Source organism: Epinephelus fuscoguttatus, linkage group LG9, assembly GCF_011397635.1.
Source record: "Epinephelus fuscoguttatus linkage group LG9, E.fuscoguttatus.final_Chr_v1".
Taxonomy (NCBI): domain Eukaryota; kingdom Metazoa; phylum Chordata; class Actinopteri; order Perciformes; family Serranidae; genus Epinephelus; species Epinephelus fuscoguttatus.
The window spans coordinates 29798143-29820267 of record NC_064760.1 but is presented as its reverse complement, the minus strand read 5'-3'; the positions used below and the strand labels follow the sequence as shown (position 1 = coordinate 29820267).

The 22125-nt window shown below is 43.0% G+C and overlaps 1 protein-coding gene across 2 annotated transcripts; it reads right to left on the bottom strand.

Annotated features, from left to right (window-relative positions):
- Nucleotides 1-317: 317 nt before the first annotated feature.
- Nucleotides 318-18678, bottom strand: LOC125894763 (synaptopodin). 2 transcript variants are annotated; one of them, XM_049586346.1, is made up of 4 exons: nt 18565-18678; nt 13205-14543; nt 6763-8831; nt 318-4832 (listed from the first exon to the last, which is right to left on the bottom strand). In XM_049586346.1, the coding sequence occupies exons 2-4, from the start codon at nt 13371-13373 to the stop codon at nt 3642-3644; spliced, it is 3429 nt and encodes a 1142-aa protein (XP_049442303.1). In that variant the 5' UTR covers nt 13374-14543; nt 18565-18678; the 3' UTR covers nt 318-3641. The 2 variants fall into 2 exon arrangements, with proteins under 2 accessions (XP_049442303.1, XP_049442304.1); XM_049586347.1 differs by lacking the exon at nt 18565-18678 and adding an exon at nt 18433-18559.
- Between the last annotated feature and the right edge of the window lie 3447 nt (nt 18679-22125).

Sequence of the window (22125 nt, the reverse complement as noted above, 5' to 3'; positions counted from 1 at the left end):
AAACCAAACCTAAGCCCTTGAGTGCATTAAAGGGTTATGTAAGGACCAGCTGAAATATGAATCCTTTAAATTTTGAATGGCACTGTACAGGATTACTGCAGCCCTGAATTTGTCACATACTGTATTTTTATCCTTATTACTGCATAAGGATACATTAATTAAATATCAAAACACTAATTTAACAATATAAATGTGTGGCACTATAAATTTAAAGATAAAAACTACTACTCCAGCTTACACTATTTACAATTATTACTTGATTAATTAATTAATTAGGGTGTTATTAAGTATAATAAGAGACTAACCATACATTGTATTAATTTGTGTGTCATCACCTTTTATTTTGCATTTGTTTTCAGACATCATACAGTTATGAAATGAGAGAAAAATGGGATACAAATGCAGGCATGCAATCACAGAACCCCACCACCCCCCAAAAAATCTGCTTGCAAAAGTCCAAAATGCAATGATTTGAGGATGACGGTGGTGTTTCGTTTGTCCAAAGGTGACCCAGGTTGAAACCAATCCGTGACAGCAATAGGCTTAATCCTGCTGAAGGAGCCAGGTCACCGTGTTGCAGGTGTCCCTGTCACTCAAAAGACACATAGAAGTAAATATTTAGAAATGTGCTGATGCTTTTGGCCTACATGTCAAGGAGTGTAGGAATGATCTGTTGTGTGTGCTGGTCCAGGAGTAGGCAAGATGGGAATGGTTTAAAATGGATGAAACAGAAAGCCAGTTGTGTTTTGAAGGCAGCAGGCAGGTTTACAGCTAATTGCCACCATCTTGCAACATAATGTTCTCAGTGTTACAGTCATTTATATGTGTATTGTGAACGACACCTGTTTGAGCAAATCAAGTTTTAAACAATGCCATTGAAATGGAATGAACAGAAGTGCAAATCAAGTATAACAAGAAACTTCAGAAGTTAAAGAGAATGCACATTAAAGTTAAGTGTGTATTTAAAATACAGTCCATTCCTCTTATCCTTTTTTCCCCACAAACACTTCGGTTAATATTTCACAACATACAACATTCTTCTCACCTTTTTTCCCATGAACGTTTAACAACATTTAGTTGTACCTTCTCTGACATACGCATTTGCTCCTAAACCTCATCCAAACAGGCACTTTGTACAATAAGTACAGGCACAAAACGTTAATTGTTCCTCATGAAAGACATAACAGGTGGTCCACAAAAAAACTCAGGCATACAAACATTGGTCTTCAATATGAATATTACAATCAATATGCCATTACATGTTGATAGCTAATATTTGTTCACTGAATTTGTAGTCATCGATGTTTAAACCAGGGGTGTCAAACATACAGTCTGTGGGCTAAAATCGGCCCATCAAAGGGTCCAATCTGGCCCACTGGATGACTTTGCACACCTAATATTGATGCACTTGTGAAGGCTAAGATGTGTTAAACGATAAGTAGCCTACTTCATGCAGTTTTCCGCCATGACCAGAATACAGTTCTCTGAAAAAACAAATACTTATTGTGGTCCTATTTAAAGATACTGAACATTGTGCAAAATATTGGCAACTAGCAGCTTCAGTACAAAAAAATCTGGATCAGACTTCTATCTGAAAACAGTATTGGTGGAAGCCTATTGCTAAGGCACTGCCAAATCATTTGATTTGAAAATGGTTTGCAAGGCAGGGAATAAGTTAACCTGCTTCCTCAATAGCTTCCACTTAATGCTGGTTGGTGATGCCTGCATTACTACACAGGAGTGGAAATGTACGGAAAAATGACTGTGAGTATTAGACTCACTGAATATGGAAAAACTTAGAAACGTGGAGGGGTTGTTATTTATAGGTTATTATGCAATAGTTCTACTGGTCCAGCCCACTTGAGATCAAATCAAGATGTATGTAGCTCATGGGCTAAAATAAGTTTTATCACCCCTGGTTTAAACAAAACAAAAAACCTATTAGTCTTTTTCTCGTGAATCATGGAAACAGTGCTTGATTAATCAGGTGCGTCAATGCCCCATCTAACCTCCACATAACTCTGCATCTCCTCATCATTCTCCGTCAATCTCTCTGTAAAGCTTACATTCATTTTAGCAAATGCAGTACATGAAGCAACATATAACATACATAACATACGCTGCGTTAAATTGATTATTGCACTGCGATAATTATGCATATGATTTATTTCCTGTTGATTAAAATGGATAAAAAACTGTGGTGAGCACTGTGAACATGTATGATAAAGTGAACAGCATGTGTCCCAGCTAACACTGTATCTTTGTCATGGGAAAACGTTATGGAAAATCATTTTACCCAACTAATCTAAGGCATTATTCGCTGTATAGTTTAATTTGATCCTTTACTGTACAGTCCAATGAGCTGTATATTTACACATGACTCATTTTTTGTGTCCCTTCTGTACCTTAAAGGGACAGTTCACTCTTAAATCAAAAAATAAATGTTTTTCCTCTTACCTGTAGTGCTATTAATTAAATTAGATTGTTTCAGTGTGAGTTGTCGAGTGTTGGAGATGTCTGACCCCTCTAGAATATAATGGATCTTAATGGCACTCAGCTTGTGGTGCTCAAGGTGCTAAAAAAATACATTTGAAAAGCTCAACAGCAATGTCACTTCACAGAAATAATGACCCGGTCACTCAAGATAATCCACAGACCTTGTTGTGAGCAGTTTCATGTGGGAAGTATTTACTTTCTCCTTAACTGTTTACAACTCATGCTGTCACCAGCACGAGCCTCTCATGAGTAGATGCACGCTAGATGAATGCAAGCAGGTGGCTAGCATGACTGTCACAAATTAGCAGTAGTGTTGGTGTGGCCTTCCCGTGGCGAGTTTACAGACTTGTGTGAATATATGACTCGTCTGCTGAGGCCAAAGTCAGGGTAATAATTGCTCTGTGTGCCGGTCTTTATGTGGTTGAAATGTGGCGTTGAATGCTTATTTAATGAACGTGTCCATATATGAAAAGGTAGGATTTTTTTGGTGCTTTGAGCACCACAAACTGAGTGCCATCTAGTTCCATTGTATTCACGAGAAAGTAGACATCTCTATGGCAGATATCTCCAACACTCTGCAACTCACACTAAGGAAATCTAGACTGATAAACAGCACTACAGGCAAGATGAAAAAAATATATTTTTGATTATGGGGTGAACTGTCCCTTTAAAATGTTTTAAGTCTCTTCCCATCTTGACTTGCATCAGACAAGCAAACATATTGATAATTCATTAATAACATTTCAAAAACAATTAACTTAAATGTTATCTAACTGGAAAAGTGTCTGTGAATGTGAGTTTGTTGTGAAGGCGTAGAAAGTATAACATTAACTGAAGTGAATTCAAATATCTTTGGTTACTGTATTTTGAGTCTTTTTGGTATGTAAGAAGCGTACAAGCCACAGCAACTGCATTGGGTAAAAAGCTTGTTCTTGTCAGTCCATACTATGAATGTGAGTCATATAAAATACTAATTCTACCTTAATACAACATTTACCATTGTCCAAGATCGGTAATCAAAGTTACAGAAAGGTATCTTCTATTAGTCTGATGAAATACCATCAGAAACTCTTACTGGTTGATCCAATGCCCCAAAAAGTCTATGAAAGCAGAATTCGTGCTTTGACTGCCTTCCAGAAACACCCTCACAGGTCAGTGGAGACGGTGCTTCGCTTCACCCTCAGGCTACCTCCCCAGCCGCGGGGGCAGGTGTTGTAGGAGTGCAGGCCAGGCGATCGGAGGCCTGAGTCTTCAGACTCAACAGAGGCATCAGAGTCGGTGAGAGACCGAGTGTTGTAGAGCCTCACAGGAGAGCAGATCCTCTGTGTGGGGGTTTGGGGAGGGCTGGTGAAGGTAGGGGACTGGGCCCCAAATGCCCGTGACTGGAAAGGGCTGATGGGTGGTTTGTGACAGTCATAGCCATGGTGGGAATTTCCCAGAGGTGAGATGGGGAGGCTGTGACCGCTCAGTGCTCCAGGGGAGGGGCTGTTTTTACGTTTGGCTGCATTGATGATGTTCTTGGCCAGCAGACGATGGTTGGCTTTAGAGTCTGGGTTGTTAATAATGGGGGACATGCAGCGACTGTCTTTGGGTGGGGGTGAGGTGGCAGAAGATGTGTACAGAGGTTTAGTGGTGGAGAAGGACAAACTGGTATGAGAGAGTGCAGGAGACTGGGAACGTGAGCCCCAGGGAGGAGAGACAGGAGATGTGACTGTGGATGATTGGGATGGTCTGGATGAGGGAACAAAGGAGATGGAGGAAGACTGGGTATTTTGGCTCACCATAGGGGACTGGCATCTTGATCCCCAAGGAGAGCGAGGGGATGTGGCTGTAGATGTCTGGGAGGGTCTGGGTGTTGACGTGGAGGTGACAGTGGAAGACTGAGTATGTTGGCTTACCATTGGGGACTGGCATCTTGAACTCCAAGGAGGAGAAGTAGTCGTAGAAGTTTGGGATGGTCTGAAACCAGGTGTGGAGGTGATGCTGGAGGACTGAGTATTCTGGCTCACCACTGGGGACTGACATCTTGAACCCCACGGAGAGCGTCGAGACGCGGCTGATGTTTGGGGGGGTCTGGATGCTGCAGTGGAGGTAGCAGTGGAAAACTGGATATTCTGACTGGCCATAGGGGACTGGCATCTTGTGCCCCTGGGAGAGGATACAGGGGAAGTAACGGAGCGACTGGAGATGGTGGTGGAGGGCCGATTACTTTGGAGGCTGGGAGTCCAGGCCCCAGTGGGGCCCTCTGGGCTGCTGAAACGTCTGGTGAGGCTGGGCGTCCAGGTTGGCGTAGGAGTCTCAGTGGGGGTTTCAGCTGGTGAGGAATCCTTTGGTGTCTGTTGGACCATAACAAACAATGTTTTTTTAGACCCTTGGAAACATACAGTTGGAAATACAACTCACAAATCTGCAAAAATAAGAGACTGCAATACAACTTTCATAAAAATAGATGTCCTCATTATGTAAATTCTGAAGTTTTGACCATGACCAAAATATTTTGTTCTGCGTAAACTCAAAAAAGACCAATATTTTACAGTAACACATACCCTGACCTTTTTCAGTAAGACGCATTTTAATTATACTTTATGAATCTATTTTGGTAAAATGTTATGTATCTGTTATGCCTGAGCCCCAGTGGCACTCAGGTCATCTCTCTATACTCCCTTCTTCTTCTCCATAAGCCTGGCTGTCAGTACACATAGGCCAGGTCTTTAGTGTCTCTCTCAGGTTTCTGTCATCTGGCCTTCCTGAGGTGGTTAACCTTTACGGGGATATGAAGTTACTCGACTGGAGCAAGGGCAGCATTCCATCTTATGCACATACTAATTATGAGCAAACTACCTCTACTCGTAATAATAATATGAAGACTGTCTTTAGAGAGAACAGCCAGGCTCAGTGTCCTGAGAAGTTATGGTCTTAATGTTACCGGTTACATTTCAAAAGTTCAGGGCATCTGTGAAAGAAGCAAGGTCAAGGTCATAGGTCAATCCATTTGTCTGAATGTCTGAGACCAAGGGTCAGGTCTTAACACTAACTCACATAACTCTGATTCTCATAACAGTGTAACATGTCTTGCAATGAAAAGCTGAAACAGTTATTTAAATTTAAATGTCACATACTGTGTTCCAAAATAGATCTGCCCCCTGCTGCAAATTATCTCTATGCTTAACAGAGGCCTAGCATTTATTAGCGTGTCCAAGTGTTTGCCGTGATTGCAGGAAAGGCAGGAAAGTGGAATAACAAACACATAACAGTGAAATTAATAGTTGAAAGAAGCCAGTGAAGTCAGGAAATGAGAAAAAGGAGAAAGAGGTCACAGCAGAGTGTTAGCATAAAGTTTTAATCAGAGAAGGAAAGACTCACTCTCACACAGAAAAATCAACCGTAAAAGACAGGATAACAGCAGGAGAGAGCAGTGAATCAAAGTTTATGAAATGAAACAAAACCTGTCGTCTAAAACAACAGTGATTGATGATGTCCTGTGGAAAAAATATATTTCTGGAATTACTACTTTAAGTCACGAAAACAATATATATGTAGGTCCGTGATGCAAATTAGTATGCAGCCTCCAGATTTGAAACATCAAAGAATACAAGTACACACCGTATATTTAGGTAAAAAACGCTGCAAAGTGGAGTAAATTACCCTCAAGACATAAAGACATAAAAGGAGTTCTCTCGCTGCAACTTTCATGTCAGTGAGCTGCATTAAATTGCAAATCATAGATCATAAAGCAGATGCCAGACCATCTGTTAAAGTGCTTTGTGAAGCAGCATCACCCTGGTGCCAACAGAATTGGGAGACAAAGTGGAAAAAGTGTGAGGTTGTTTCTCATCATATTTTAAAACATACTGAAAACTGAAGTATTTTAGTGCTGACGTGCTTAGCGGCTTTGGGTACGGAACTTATCTGATTACATTAAGGCACATTTTTATTCTAACTGATAGTTAATTACTGCTGTATGGACGTTTGTTACTGTGTAACAAATACAATTATAAATTCACTTAACAATTAAGATGTATTCCCTTTGATAATTTTGTAAGAAACAGACAGTTGTTTTCTGATACATGTGAGGATTAAAACATTTCACACGTAAAAAGATTCCACTCTGTTATATAACTACAAAACTAGAAGAAGGCACGAATTGAACAAAAAAAAATGTAGCAAACTGTAAACTTCAGCCCAACTAAAACCAGTTTCAGTTTTTCAACCATCCCTCAGATGTAAACACATTTTTTAAAAACGGTACAGAGAGGGTCTCCACACCTGCGGTGTAATCCCTGCAGTCTTGGCAGAAAATTTGGGCCTCGGTGCCTGGATCCCTGACCGAGGAGAGGATACTCGCTCTGGAGAAAAGGCCGGAGAGCTGATCCTTGGCTGCCCATAAGCTGGATTTGGTGGATATTCTGCTCCTCCTCCTCCTGTGGGGCTGAGGGGCAGCTGTGGAGACATACATTGGGCACTGAAGTGAGAAGGAGGGTTATTAGGTAAGGAGGTCTGTCGAGAGAAAGGCTGGGTAGATATCAGGTTCTTGGACTGTGGCGCTCCTTTGGGTAGGGTACTCATGGGGTCCTTGACTGGGTTAAGGATGAAGAGGGAAGATGAAAGCTGGTAGGGCCGGTGCCTTGACAAGTCCATCTCTATCTTGGAGCAGCCATTTTCTAGAGGAGAAGGTTCTGGAATTGGCTCTGGCGCTGGAGCTCTTTGCCTTGGTTTTTGCTTGACTGCTTGTTGAGCCTTTACGTTTTGTGAAACTTGAGCGCTCATGTCAGAGTTTTTAGCCATGGCTTTAACCCTGCCGGGCATGTTTGATGGGTACACCCAAGATGGTGGCAGCGACATTGTAGGAGAAGGAGACCTCCTTTGTCCTGCATTTTGCTTCTCAATGACATATTTCTCCATCCTGGACTGACGCTTGGCAAACAGTTCAGCCCCCTTTCCTGATACATTGGTGAGGGTCTGCTCCGGCCTGTGCTCTGCCCTCGGACGGGTCCTGGAGGTCTTGAGGCAAGAAGCCCACTCTGGTGCTATTGCCTCCTCGGCCCTTTCCTCCTCCTTGGCAAGAAAGTTGGAGGCCTCTGCACCTAGCGCCAATAACTCTTCTTCAGATGCTGGCTCAGGCACAGATCTTTGTCCGTGTTTCTTCCTTTCATCCGCCCCCTGCACCAAGGAGAGCAGCTCAGGGTTCGGAGCTACCACTGTCTTCTCTTTGAATGTGAACATTGACTTCCTACTTCCCCTTCTAGCAGCACCCTCCTCCAGTATTCCTGTTTTAATTTGTATTATCGGCTTCCTCTCTCCAGCAGGCTGAGGAACGAAGGCGGAGGGCTTTGGGGCTGTGGGAGGGCCGTAATGGGGCATGGGTGGGTACTGAGATACAGAAGGCATGGGGTACTGGGATGGTGGAGGGGACATGACAGGAGACATCGGAGGTGGACTGGAGTAGTAGGTCTGCGGAGGTTGGTTTGTAAAGGCTGGTAAAGGAGGTGTGGGGTATGACGGAGGAGGAGGGGGTGGTGAGAACGCCAAAGGTTGGGGAGCAGTGAAAGAAGGAAGAGGAGGAGTGGCGTAGGCAGGAGGAGGGGGGATCTCTGTGACAGGGCTGGCTGCCTCTGGAGACTGCACTGTCAGCGGTGAAAAAAAGGGCCTGGCAGTCCGATTAATGATGGTGCTTGTCTGTTTGGTTGTGGGCGCAGACACCCGCTCAGGTCCAGAAGTACTGTGGCAGCCATTATGAAGCTTTCCAGGGGGAACTGGCCCTGTTTGGCCCCCATTTATCTCTGCCTGCCCCTCAGCATGCCCCATCAAAACTGGACCAGTTTTATTACTTCCAGGGGGAATCTCATCCTTGTTTTTGTCCTTAAGCTCCTCGTGGATTCTATCTCTTGCCTCCTCCTCTTCCTCCTGCTCTTCCTTGACAGGAAGGAAATGTCTCTCTTGGATAACATTGTCTTCCATGTCCTCTTCCTTGTGGAAATCCTTACTCGGCTCCTCCATGATATCACCTACTGAATGTGTCCCAGGTGGTGACAAAAGGGGCTTGCTAGCGCTATTCTTTAAGTTCAGGACTCTATCCTTTTCCTCAGTGCTCCTCTCTGCCCATGTTAGTTTGTTAGATGAGGGTTCTGTTTTCACATTCTCAGCTCTGTCCTCCTCTGACCCTTCTCCACAGCTTTCAAGCGTGAAGGCGTTGACTCTCTGCTTGCGCCGGTTGAAGAGCTGCACGCCTCTGGAGCTGGAGTTGGAAGGGACTGTGAGCTGAGCAGCGATGATCTGACTCCTGACACGAGCCTCCTTTAGCTCCTTCTCTGATAAACTGGCGCTCCTGGTCAGATCTGGAGTGAAAGAGACAGGGAGAAAAAAGCCTGATCAATGAGAGAACCAAGGGTCCTTTTTTTTCCACAACAGAGATGTTTGATTAATGATAAAAGGAGATCCTAACTTTGGGAGACTTAGCAATGCGCTACATCTACTGTTCAAACAAAGACAACTCCCTCAACATCTAATTAAAGCTCACCAAACTGCTTTTATGTACAAATAGAGAGAACCAGCAAGGACAAATTTTTAACAAGTCTGGGATTAAATATTCTCTTTTAAAAACCCACATAATTGTTTCTGCACCATATGGTTTTGATTGTTCTTTGCTGCGCTTTCCTTTTGATTCCAACCAACCCAGCGAGAAGAAAATACGACTTTGTGGACACTTGACTCAGTAGACCGGGGCTGTAGACAAAGACTAACAGACATAGGCGGGGAAGCATTTTAATACGCTTGTTGACTGAAGTTAATAAAACAATCTAGGTCAGTGTCTCTAAAAGAAGTTGTTGTCAATCATGTCTCACTCTGATGTAGCAGTTTTGCTGATTGCCTTGAGATTATGAGATGATACATGTCTGTGTTAAAATTGACGGTTTATTTTCTGAGCTTAAGAGCTTCATTCCAGGCAGTGGAGCTATTTCCTCTGCCATCTGCTGTAGTCCCTCCCTGAGCATTCCTCCACCGCCGAGAAAACTCCCCGCCTGAGCTTCCAACATGCCTTTGGTTTCTCTCTGTAGTTAATTTGTGCAATACTGCAGCTCCAACCCTTAATAGACCATTTTTACAATCTACGGCTCCCAAAAATGACATCTTTCGACTGCTGCCTATAAACATACTATACAATCAAGTGTTCCCATCTTAAATATAGGGACTACATCATGCTTCAGAGTTCACAAGAGGAAAATCAAAGCTGCATTTTTGCTTTATTTAACAGAATAAAACATTCATACGCTCTATATGCACAATTTAAACGAGAATAAGTGGTTGTGGTGACACATCTGGTAGATTTTTCAGCTAATTTATGTTACTCTGACTGGTGGAAGATATTTGACGTCTCACCGGGAGGTCTGTCAGACAGCTGAGCCATGACTCCTTCTTCATTTAATAAGGTGACGGATCCAGACAGCTACATTATTTGATGTAATCATGTGCCAATCACAATAATTATGTGTAAATCAATCACTTGTTAAGCTTTCCTATGGAGCTCATTCCACATGCAGTTTTTCCTGGCACAGAGTATAAAGCTGACATGATCATTCCCCCAGTAAAAGGGAATAATATGCATCTGTCACTGATTTTACAGACTCTCAGTCTGCCCTCACAGTAATTGAATTAACTCTTTGTAGGTGACCCGTGAGTTGCACATGAATCCATCCAAAGTTCAACAGCATGTGTTTATCATTGTATTGCTTTAATACATAAAGAGGGACTGTGGGGCCCTTCTGGATTATAAGCATTTGCAGTGCATTCATATGCACAAAATTATACCCTTTGTGATGACGGTTATTTCTACAAAATACGCTGGTGTCAGCATCAGTTTGTTAAATCAATCAACCTGACGCTGACACAGGAAAGACAGAACGTGACACAATTACAGGGAAACACATCAATCAACTTCCTAGATTTCACAACATTATAACAAGAATGAAAGCATTATCACACAACCCTTTAAACAAGCAGTACTCTCACCACTATTGGCATGAGCATAAATCACCTTCCTTTATAGACTGCTGCAGAAAAATGAACCCACGCATACCACACAGGTACTTACTGTATATTCAGTGCCTTTTATCAGCATGGGTGGGGATAGCACCACAGATCCCAGTGACATTTTTATTAGCGATTTTATTTTCATAATTCAAACTACCTGGATATAGCAGGGCCAGGGCAGTGAGGCTTGAAATGAAATGTCCCCTCACTGTAAACATCTACCTCTAGTGGGAGCCAGACTGGTTATCAAGTAACACGCAGGTGCAAATCCCATCAGTGATTTATATCATGACTAAAATAGTAAAACTATGTGATACTCTCTATGGAATGTGGACTTTTGATTATTTGTTTATTTATTTTTCAGTTCATTTGATAGTAATGTGTAGAAAACTCTGGTTGTTAGATGATTAAATGACACCAAGCATTAAGTCATGGTGCCCCACTAATTTATGAATAATTAAAGCGTTAATCAACAACCAATAGATGAATAAATTAACTGTAAAGTGACATACTACATAGCTCATGCGGAACTGATTAAACAAAAACACTAAAAAGTTACATCTAGTTCGGTTTTAACTTTATGAGTAAAGAAAGTAAAGTTTATGGACGGTAGCTTCAGTTACAAAAACAACAAGCTGCTACTAACAAGTCATATTTCTTCACAGCACTGCCAAGCACAGGCTGTCCTGATTTAATCCAAGCCTATAAAATCTTCCCAAAGTTAACTTAAAGTTTCATTTATCTCGCCGGATCCAATTTAGTGCCTAATCCCTTACCTTTTTCATGTTCAAATTCAGAGCTCCGCTGTTTTGTTGTACTTCCACAAGAGTTTTCAATTTAACTGCGTCTGATAGCTTCACACCCCCTTTCTGCAGCGAGGCACGGGATCGGATTTCTTTCCCTCCGCAGTCCAGCAGCACACAGACAGGCAGACAGGCAGCCAGGGAGGGAGGTGGTCTGTAGCTGGAGGCTGTGCTGTCTGTCATTCAGCCTCCAGCTCTGTTTCACTTTTAAAAAATCTGCACCACCACCTCCACAGGGTTTCCACTAATTATAAAAAACGGAGACATGCCCTGGAGAAAAGAGCTCAGGGGCTTGTGTTGCTAAAGTATTGATGTTTTAGCAGTTGCACACAGACTGCACTTTGTTTTGACAGTTGTGGAGAGGTGTCCAATCAATGGCAAGTATTGAGCGGCTTATCTCTGTGTAATGTCCTGTCATGGCAGGGAAGTGTCTGACTCTTGTAGCAGCCTTTGAAGTGGAAGGGGAGACCAGAATCACTCCAGTAAATGTGTGTATGGATTAGATCGCAGAGACTCCAGAGATCAAGCTCCTGACCTCTGCTGCCCTCTGTGTCTGTCTGGATATCACCATGTAAGTGTGTTTATTGCGCACTCTCTCCCCAACCAAGTGTCTGCCCTCTCTGAACCCCCCTGGGCCCTGCGCTCCAACCTGCAAGGGCAGGATAGGAATTTCCTGTCCTCCAGCAGAGACAAAACTCAGCCCTCAGCAAATGATGCAAGAGCCACCACATCCCATTGTCCATCCCCCTCTTTCCCTACCTCCAACTTTCCCTACCTCATCCCTGCGTGGGTGAGAGCAGACGGCAAACTGCCCCCACAGCGGGAGGATTTAAGTCAGGGGGCCAGCCCTGCATTTGTGTATCAAAGGTCAGATTACCCTGTCGGATGTTATCTTTCTCTGGGCGATGGCTGTGGGGTGAGAGGGGATGACAGCACCGGCCCCCGTGGGTGATGTGTGAAGCGGTATGGAAAGACAAGGATTAACAGGGGTCCTGGGATCTAAACCGTCTGAATGTGACTTAAACTCTCAGTGGATCCTGTGGGGGAAATAAAAGACCGAGCTCTGCTGCTCATATTGTTACCTCTGTTTGTTACCAAAGGTGTAGTCGGATATTAACTGCATTCCTGTGTTGTTTTTGATGACCTGCGTTCCATTTGAGGAAGCTAATTAGCGAGCAATGAGTGATGGGAACAGTGTAAGGTACACAGGCTATAGATCTGTATCAGGGGCTGTTATCTGATGGCCATGACCTTTCTAATATGCTTCCTCAAAGCACAATGTCTTTTTGCTTTCTTTGTATGCTGCATCTGACAGACTTGTCAGGATTAATTATGTTTCCAGCTGAGTATTGTTTCAGTTTTTTTCCATTTTGCTACAAAACAACAAAATGTGTTTTTATTCTTACTTATTTTGGGAGTTGACAGCTGTGAAAAGTAGAAAGAAAGGTCTGAAGACGTTTCCAAACAGCTCTCGCCACAAGTTGGCCCATTATTGTCAGTGGCTGTGTTGTATATTAAGACTGCCCTTTAGCAGTGATGCATGATTGCATTTCCATTGCTGTTGGGGCAGCCTGTATTTTCACAGCGTGGAAACAGATGTTTCATAGAGAGCTTCACTGTGTCAAGTTGCAGCGAGGAGGCAGGGCTGCCTGTTTTCTCTATTCGCTGTCTACTCCCTTCAGTTTTAGATTTTCAGATATGATATACTGTAGTTCAAGACATACTGTAGCATTAAGGCAGCACTACAAAGCAAACCACCAGAAATGTATTTACAACTACATTTCTGTGTTATGAAGTAACAGAGTAAGGATACACTTTCGTGCTGCTGCTTGGGCTCACAAATTAGAACAGCAAACGCCAGATAAACAAACACTTACTTGTTTTCCGGCTCATCTGTTCTTTGTTGAATCCTGTTGTCTCCCATGATGCATTGCACTCTGTCCCAGGGGTATGCATGTTTTGCGTTGCCTGTAGAGGTTTTCTCAATCCTCCTGGGCTCCAGCTCACTCCTCTCCTGATAGATGTATGTCCCTTCTCCATCTCCATCGCTACCCACGGTGAAATGCTTCTGCTGCAGCAGAAACAAAAGCCCTCTGCAGGGGGATATGTGAGTGCTTCGTTCCAGGCAGCTCAATCGTTGGTCCAGTTGGAAGATGGAAGTTTTAGTCCTTACTGGCAGGCAGTGAATAAGTTTAGGAATACAAGACAACACACAAAAATGGACAAGGAAAGGAGTAGCTCAGCTTTCCAGGTTCCTGCTTCCGGTTATGGCTTCCCTTTCAACAGTAATCCTTCCAAATGTTGTCCTGCATTCAGCCGAAATTTGACAGAAGAAGTGCGCTTTACTTTGGTCTTCATGAAGTATTATTCTCTGTCTAATAGGACCTCCCAGGAGGGTCAAATCCGATGTGCCTTGGATGAGTTCCCATGGACAACTGCCACGAAAATTGCACAAGTTTGTTGTGCTCTGTTGCAAATCTGGCAAAGGGGGCTGAGAAACAGTCCAGTCTTCCCTATTCGCATCCCTCTAATACTCCTTTTTCTCTTTTCCCAGACGTTGCTCTTCCTCCTCTGCTATTTTGGTCACCAAAACATGCTTTTCGTCTGCATCCCAATCTCCAGCCCGCAGATTATTTTTCTTTCGGAGAAAAGGATCTGCCCTTTATCTTGGAGATCATAACTCTACAGTGACGTGAAGGGGAACTGTGTATATGGCAGCTTCCTGCTGTTAGGTGCATGTGAGTAATAACATATCACTCTGGAAAGGTCATTCCAGGGACTGGTTTGTATTCAGAGCTCCAATGCATTCAATTAAAGTTGCTTTATTCCGGAGTTCTGTGTTTTTTCTTGTACATTAAAGCCAGACACGGCCTCTGAAGGCAGGATAATCAATTTCATTCCTTTGTTTATTCACAAAACCACAGTTGAGAAGGAAAGTTCTTATTTCTTCTGGTGGTAGTTTTGATTATTACTCAAATACATCAGCACACCAGAACCAAGAATTGGTCATGAATACAGTAATTCTGCGGTTGGCAGCTCCACCATTCGGAGTTACAGTTTGTTTGTTTTGCTCCTTGTAGAAAAGATTTTGATGTCTGTGTTCTGATTGTTCAGCCAGTCTGTAAAAAACTGTTTGTTTCAGCTGCAAATAAAAGGATGGAAGGTCGCTGTACTTTGTCTAATTTCTCTCCATGTCCATTCTTTGTCCAGAACCACCTGCAAAAAAAGAGAGAAACACGCAGGTCAAAATTCAGTTAAGCAAACTTTTCTTCAATTATGTTATTTAAATGTGACATTTTGCAAAGACAAAAGCAGGATGTTGCATCTACCCACAACTTTGGCAAACTGCAGCTTTGGCAAACAGCTGGTACAAGAATCCTACTCGATTTTCCATCATTGCCCTTTGTGTAATGGCATGAGTTTAAACCCACTGCTTTGTACAGGAGTTAAAGTATTATCCGTGATGGTTTTTAGAAAGCAGTCCAAGTGACCTGACCTCTGTGCAGACAGAGAGTCTGCAGTTTTTATAAATTGCAGTGGGTGACTCCAAAAAGAAAGAAAAGTGGCTCAAAGAACATTTTAATACACTCAGTTTGGCTCGTGTGTCACTTTTAACGAAAATTGGTTTACTTCCAAAAAGCATTAATCCCAACCTATTTCCATTTTTTATGAGACAATGAAAGTCCAATTCTCTGTCCTTCAAGATGAAGATCAGCGTTCTCACTTTGAACTGCAGTCAGGCTTAAAGGGTGGAAAAGGAAACGAGGAGACGCCTTTATTAAAATCTGAACGTGATAAACTCAGTGTTGTCTCCGCAGACGGAGGAAGGTCACAATTTGTTCAGGCTTTAAGATCGGAAATGTTTATTAAACCTGCCAAAAAATTAGCCCTATCTCTGCCTCTGGGTCTGTGATGTGATACAGAGTGCTGACAAAGTGGATTTAGATTAAAGATCTCCAGGCAACATGAGGTAAAGAGACAAACAAATATTTGAATTGACATCTATCACATCCTCCCTCTTATCTGATAAAGCATTTCATTAGAGTTGCAGTGTCATGTTCCCCCTTCAAAGCTAATAATACCCTCTGGCGATGTTTGTAATGATAAACCAGTGTTTGCACGTCCTTTTCCTTGATCAGACTTGCCTCTCCTTGAAGCCAATCACGGTTGCATTTGTTGTTGCTCGTGAGTCACCGCTGTAGTGCTCAGGAGTGGGAGGGCTGCACGGAGAACTACACACATAATCATTATTTTTGAAATTCCTTAGAGGCATCGCAACCACACTCACATTCATCTTTTCTGAAGGTGTGCAAGCTCCGTTAACTTGTTTGCATCCCTTGAAGATTGTGTTTTGTGGAGATGCTCTCCTTCTGACATGACAGCTGAGTCATGACAGTCTGTAGGAGGACTGCTCATTGGCCCCTGAACACAATCAACCCAAGCAAAACACTGCCCCACCTCCCTGCAGGAAAGAAACAAAAATCCCTTTTCGCTTGCTGGCGTGATTGTGTCAAGTGAGGAGAGATGAAGGCCGTCATTGTTTAGACTCACTGACAACGGCTCTTTGATTTCCCCAGATGTGTTCGGATCTCACTCGGAGACGGACAATGTCTTTTTAGATTAGCACCTCATCTTGCTGCATTTTCTTTATTCAGACTTGTCTTTGTTGTTCCAAGATTTCATGTTTATTGTAATCAGCGAGAAAAGAGGTGAACACATGTTGAGGCCGTGTCCTAACACCGCTGTGCCGGATTGATAAAAATATGGTTTGATTACTTGTCTTTGATCCAGTCTGCAAATATTTATTAACTGTCGGACAAAGAGCAGATGTAGGACCCTCAAAACTGACATGAGCAGAGACTTAGCTGAAAAAAAAGGAAAGAAAAACACAGACATATGGACTCTTGAAAACCTCATCTGCCACAATCTGTTCTTTTTTCTCCTCTTTTCATTGGTCTCAGCTTGTTAATACCCAGCTTGGGTGTTGTATTTGTGCAGGCTGTTCTCATGCACTGTTTGTTCGTGTATCTCTGGAAAGTAATGCTCCATAGCTCGTGCATGTCCCATGTAAGCATGAGCCAGTAATTCATGTATAACCCATGTAACTAGGAAGGCCAACGCAGGACTTTCCCAGGAGACCAGTGTTTGGAATTGTGTTATTCGATGGTACATTGTCACCATGTTTTACTTTCCTAAACCTGACCTAAGTAACTTTCCATTAAGTATGTAACATTATTTGTGGAGACTAATTAGCTATATATACAATCCATTGTGACTTTTACCCCACTCCAACTGATCCTATCTACTTGCCATACCTGAGATCTGATGTCATCCCTTCCCACCCTCCAATTACCTTGAAGTTTAAAAGGTATTTCACGGTGCCCACCTGTCCCACCCCTGCACAGTTTTCCTGTGCCACCCATTGACCTCCATGATTACAGCCAAGGATATCATTTACAGTCTGGCCCCATAGGCCACTGTGCTGTGTAATCACGGAGTTCCTGTACATCGTCAACATATGATGGATCCATAAGTGAACAGCAAATCTATCCCACAGCTCTCAGCAACATAGTGATGACGCACAAAAGAAATGGCTTTGGCAGCCGTACAAGCTGTAATCATTCATTTGTCCCTCATGGCCATTGTCTTGTACATTTATTACACATCTGCATCAATAGCCAACTTGTAGACAGCATGTCAGCCACCTAATAACTCATACGCTGCATGCATTTTCACCTCAGGTACGGCATCTGCACATCATCAGTCGCTCTGGGCGCACATGTGTTGAGGTATGTGAGATGTGTGGATGTCAGGTGAGCATGCATTCCAACCTTTACTGTAAGGCTTAAAAGCGTATCAGTTACAGAGCTTATAATGAGGCATCTGGTCACGACACTGAGTGGCAAGCCTTTATGAGCCAATCCCTCTGGGGCAGAACTGCTATGTGTTTGTTATCTCTTTCCTTTTGCTTGGATCCTTTACAGTTTGGCAAGCAAAAATCATTCAGCCGTTAATGCTAAGGGCTTTAGCAGGGCCCTTTGCTCTCCCTCTCGCTCACACTCAGACAAAGAACCATTCAAGGGCCCTCGCAGCACTGCGACATAATTTTGGGTAGTGCTCCAAAATTGGCATTCCTGGTTCATAATTCCTCAGGAGGCTGTGATAGTCAACATGCCTCGGCTTGTGCTGGCTGATGACTGACATCTAGCACACTGCGAGGCACAGACTCCAATAAAAGTCACAAATGTTTCCTTCTCTCTGCTTCTCTTTCCTCTTTTAGGAATCGTGCGATCATAAATCATGCAGAGGGAAACCTTGTAATGAAGTGTCTGCTTCATGTGGAGCTCATCCTACTCGGAGTCACAGGTGGAGAACTTCAAGAGGCAAAGATAAATATTTGAAGTGGGTGTGTGTGATCCCGTGCCAAGAGGGGGAACCTTCTAAAACAATCATCATGATCTGAAAACTGTTAGACATCAAAGAGAGAAAGTGCAGGTACTTTTTTAAAATCTAAGATGTGTGCAAAAATATCAGTGATGCAGGAATTATTTGTGGCATGGTATTGACTTGTTAGCATTGTTATTCTCTTCACAGTACGACATTTGACAAAACGAGTTTTCCACAGTTTCAAAGCATCTTCCGTCACAGCAAACTAAAGGGGTATCATTACTGAATATATATACGGCAACATATGGCTATGGAAAACCTGCAGATGCCCCCTGTAAAGATGTTAATAGGCCTCACCTGTTGTGTTAACAGGAAGCAATTACTTATATATGTAAGTCAATACAGCTCCAGCCAGGTATTTAATTGGATACACCATCTAATGTTACACAGTGCAGTTCAAGTCTATAACCTGGCTACACAGCAGGCTCCATGCAGTCAGGACAATAGGCTTGGATATCAGTGACCACAGTGCTAATGTAGCCAGCCAACCCCCTTTCTGCGAGCCTGCAGCCTGCACCGAGGGGAAAAACAGCAGCCACAGATGTTTGTCATCTACTCAAACAAAGACTTTCAAAGTTTCCCTCCTCTTCTGCTTCACTTCACTGCGTTCCCCCTGCACTCTTCCTCTCTCCCTCTCCAAACAAAGATAGTGTCTTACCCCGCACAGATAAATATAATGGGCTGCAGGTGACAAAGTCTGCAGCAATCACAGTTTCACAGCGCCAGATAAAACTCCACGATTCTGTACTCCTTCCTGTTTGGTGTGTGTTGGTTTAGTCATGCTGCTCACCTGTACTCCGGTGGGTCTGGCTGTTTGAGGCAGCGAGTGTGTGTACTGCCCCTTTTCAGTTCTTACGACTCTGCACACACACACACACACACCTCCCCCTTTTTACCTCTCCTCTCTCTCTCTCTCTCCCTCCCTCTCTGAATTGAAGCAGACGAAGGATGAGGGTGGGAGGGGGTCAGTTGGAACACAGAAGGCTCTTTGTCTGGGATCTTTTCATATGGTTTCCTTCAAGCTTGCATACTGAACACATTATGCTATAATATATTTTCATATTCAGCACAGGGATGTTGAGAGACCAGTGGGCCCCACTCTGTTCACCCCCCTGCAACTTCTTTTCCTTTCTTGACCCATTTTCCCGCCATGCACACCAGGCAGAGAAATCCAAATAAAGAGTGAAAACTATGCGAGAAAAATGTAGACGAAGTTCCTGCAGAACCCACAGAATTTGTTGATGCAGTCCCTGGCTGCTTTTGAGTAATAAAACTCAAACACAGACACGCAGACTCAGGACAAGATGCATCAGATATAAAGATCCTACAGAGCTTTTTACCATGTGTACAGATTCCTCAGGACAGTACAGTTACATTCATACTGTTGTACAGTACATCAAAGGTGGGCCGAAGTCATTGTTTTCCGAGTCACAAGTCTCTTTGCACTTGAGTCAAGGTCAAAGTCGAGACTGACAAGTCCTGAATCAAGTCCAAAGTCAAGTCCTAATTCCCAAGCTTTGAGTTTCAAGTCTTAAACAAGTCATAATGTCCTCTTTACCAAACCTAATGCCATTTTAACAACCTTTTTCTGTAACCACTTATCCTGCTACAGGGTTGTGGTTGTGCCAGAGCCTATCCCACCTGGCACTGGGCGAGAGGCGGGGTACACCCTGGATAGTTCACCAGACTATCATAGGACTGACACATAGAGACAGACAACCATTCACACTCACAATCACACCTGCGGGCAATTAAGAGTAACCAGTGAACCCATGTCTTAGGATTGTGGAGGGAAACCAGAGCACCTGGAGAAAACATGCAAGCTCCACACAGCCGGCGGATTCAAACCCAGAACCCTCTTGCTGTGAGGCGACCACTTGTACTGGGACCACTGATAATAATAATAATAATAAAATATTAAATTTACAAAAATCATGAATGATCTTGAAAAGTTGTATCCATTTGTTAAAACAGTAATACAAATTTGTTGGAAGTTATTGTGTCTCCATCTGTAATTTGTAATGTTTTGCATTCTGTAATCCATTTATTGTTGGCCAGCGTACAAACAAAATCATGTTTGGTACCATTTTTTTCAGCTGTCGCTCAATACCATAATGTTAGCTCTTTGCCCATAGCCCATAGCCCATAATGCTGTCTGATTGTTTCCAAACAAAGTGGATCTGTGGAATTACGTGTCGACTTGCTGGGAATGAATAGCATTAACATTAGTCAAATCAGGAAGTGAAGAACTGATTTGTGGCACACTTTTTAAATAACACACTTTTTAATCTTTGGGCTTCGGTCTTCAATAGGGGGTCCGCAACCCCTAGTGGATCCCCAGAGTTACTGCAGGGGTGCTTTTTTTTGATAATTTAAGTTTTTTGTTTGTCTGTTTGTTTGTTTTTAAAAAAATAAAATATGTCTTAAAAATAAATATTAACATGAATTTAACATTATTAGCAAAGATAAATCAGCCTACTCATGAAAAAAAGCAATTTCATTTACAGTACACAACACTGATGATGGGCTAACTGTTACCCATGAATCCTTCCAATCATTTGAGTAGCTTACACTAAATCACTGTCGGCGAGGTGAACTAGTTTGGATTTATGTTTCATTGTAATGTATTGGCCAATTCGCTGTATTACTATTCCAAGTGCACAGACATTCTTGTGAGTCATGATGGATCGTTTTGTAACTTAGAGACTCAGACACACAGTCCCCCACAGAAACCACTGATAAAATTGCAGAGGGTGAGGCTAATGCAACTGGCCATGCTACAACTACTGCTGACCTTGCAGCTACAGGCCCAAAAATATTCCAAGAATTATTTCAGTTTTATAAAATAGATATAGTAGAGGGTCCCCGCTCCATCTCTTTTTGGTGTAAGGGTCCTTGGCCTCTTTTAAGTCAAGAGCCTCAGGTCCAAGTGAAGTTGCAAGTCATTCATTCATTCATTCATTCATCTTCTAACCGCTTCAGCTAACATCGGGCGGGAGGCAGGGTACACCCTGGACAGGTGGCCAGACTATCGCAGGGCTGACACATAGAGACAAACAACCATTCACGCTCACATTCACACCTACGGACAATTTAGAGTTATCAATTAACCTAGTCCCCAATCTGCATGTCTCCTCTTGCTGTGAGGCAACAGTGCTAACCACCACACCACCGTGCCGCCCCGAAGTTGCAAGTCATTTGTGTTAAAGTCCATGTCAAGTTTCTTTTTTGATATTTTTGAAGTTGAGTCTAAACTCATCAGATTTGTGTCTCAAGTCTGACTCGAGTCAAGCTTATGTCCAGTCTACACCTCCGCAGTACACAACTTTTGTCCTCTGCAGGGATTCTTGCTAATCTCACTTCAAATCTCCAAACAGTTGATTTACAAAAAAGATCCCACGAGTGCCATAAAATGTCAGTAACATCTGCTTCACTGTATAGCATCTGAGGCTCAGAAATGATTAGATCTTTAGATTTATGGAGCTGCAGTTTTCTGCAAAGAAACATTGGGATATATTTCACTGATCTTTAAAATATCTCATACTGAAACCTGAAGGCTCTCAACGAGATGAAGACTGGCTGTGGGTACTGCGTTGTTTGATCCACGGTAGAGACTGCATGGCTGAGTCATATAGTGGAAAAAAAAATGTATGTTGAATGGCTGCCAGGATTTAAGAGTAACATCTTAATCTCCTTTCAGACATAGGATAAGCTAACTTTACTTAATGGTGCCATTACTCTGCTTGCGGTTCACCACTCCTTCAGACAGCAGGTCACACAAAGTTTACCAACCTCGACTTTCCCAATCATTTTGGATCGTGAGCATTTTAAAACAAATATAAACATTTTTAGACGCTTTTGTAATTCGGAGGGTGTTTCAGGTGGTGTCTTATGTTTATCTGAACTTTTCTTTTCACCACCTTTCCTCTCCTGATGGATGGTCCTGCCAAACCGCTCAGACAATCCATCACCTCGAGGCTACTTTAAGTAACGTCTCAGCACTGCCTCTTCTCCTCCTTCAACACCCCTTTCCTCCTGCTCCTGCTCTCCCTCTCTGTATTCTTCTATCATTTTGTCCTCTCGCCTCACACATCTGTCAGCCCTGATCGATTTTCCTTCTCCTTATCTCTGTATTTCCTTTCTTTATAGTCCCACTTTAGGCTACTTATTCCTATTTCCGTCTTCGATCTCCCTCTGTTCATCACCATTCCACCATTCCTGTCTCTTTGGCCCAACCTCTCCTGACATGTTTATATGTGTAAGACCCCATGCAGCTGGGAGAGCAGCCATTAGCTGCTGTGTCTATCTGTCTTTCTTCTCCTTCTCTGGCTTTTTCAGTGGCCTGTGCTCC

What these genes read in the sequence shown, in the direction of transcription:
- LOC125894763 (XM_049586346.1), bottom strand. Translation starts at nt 13,373, where the DNA reads ATGGAGATGGAGAAGGGACATACATCTATCAGGAGAGGAGTGAGCTGG. An exon ending in ACAGATGAGCCGGAAAACAA is followed by an intron (nt 8,832 to 13,204) that starts GTAAGTGTTTGT and finishes CTTTCACTCCAG; the next exon opens with ATCTGACCAGGAGCGCCAGT. An exon ending in CTGCAGGGATTACACCGCAG is followed by an intron (nt 4,833 to 6,762) that starts GTGTGGAGACCC and finishes ATGGTCCAACAG; the next exon opens with ACACCAAAGGATTCCTCACC.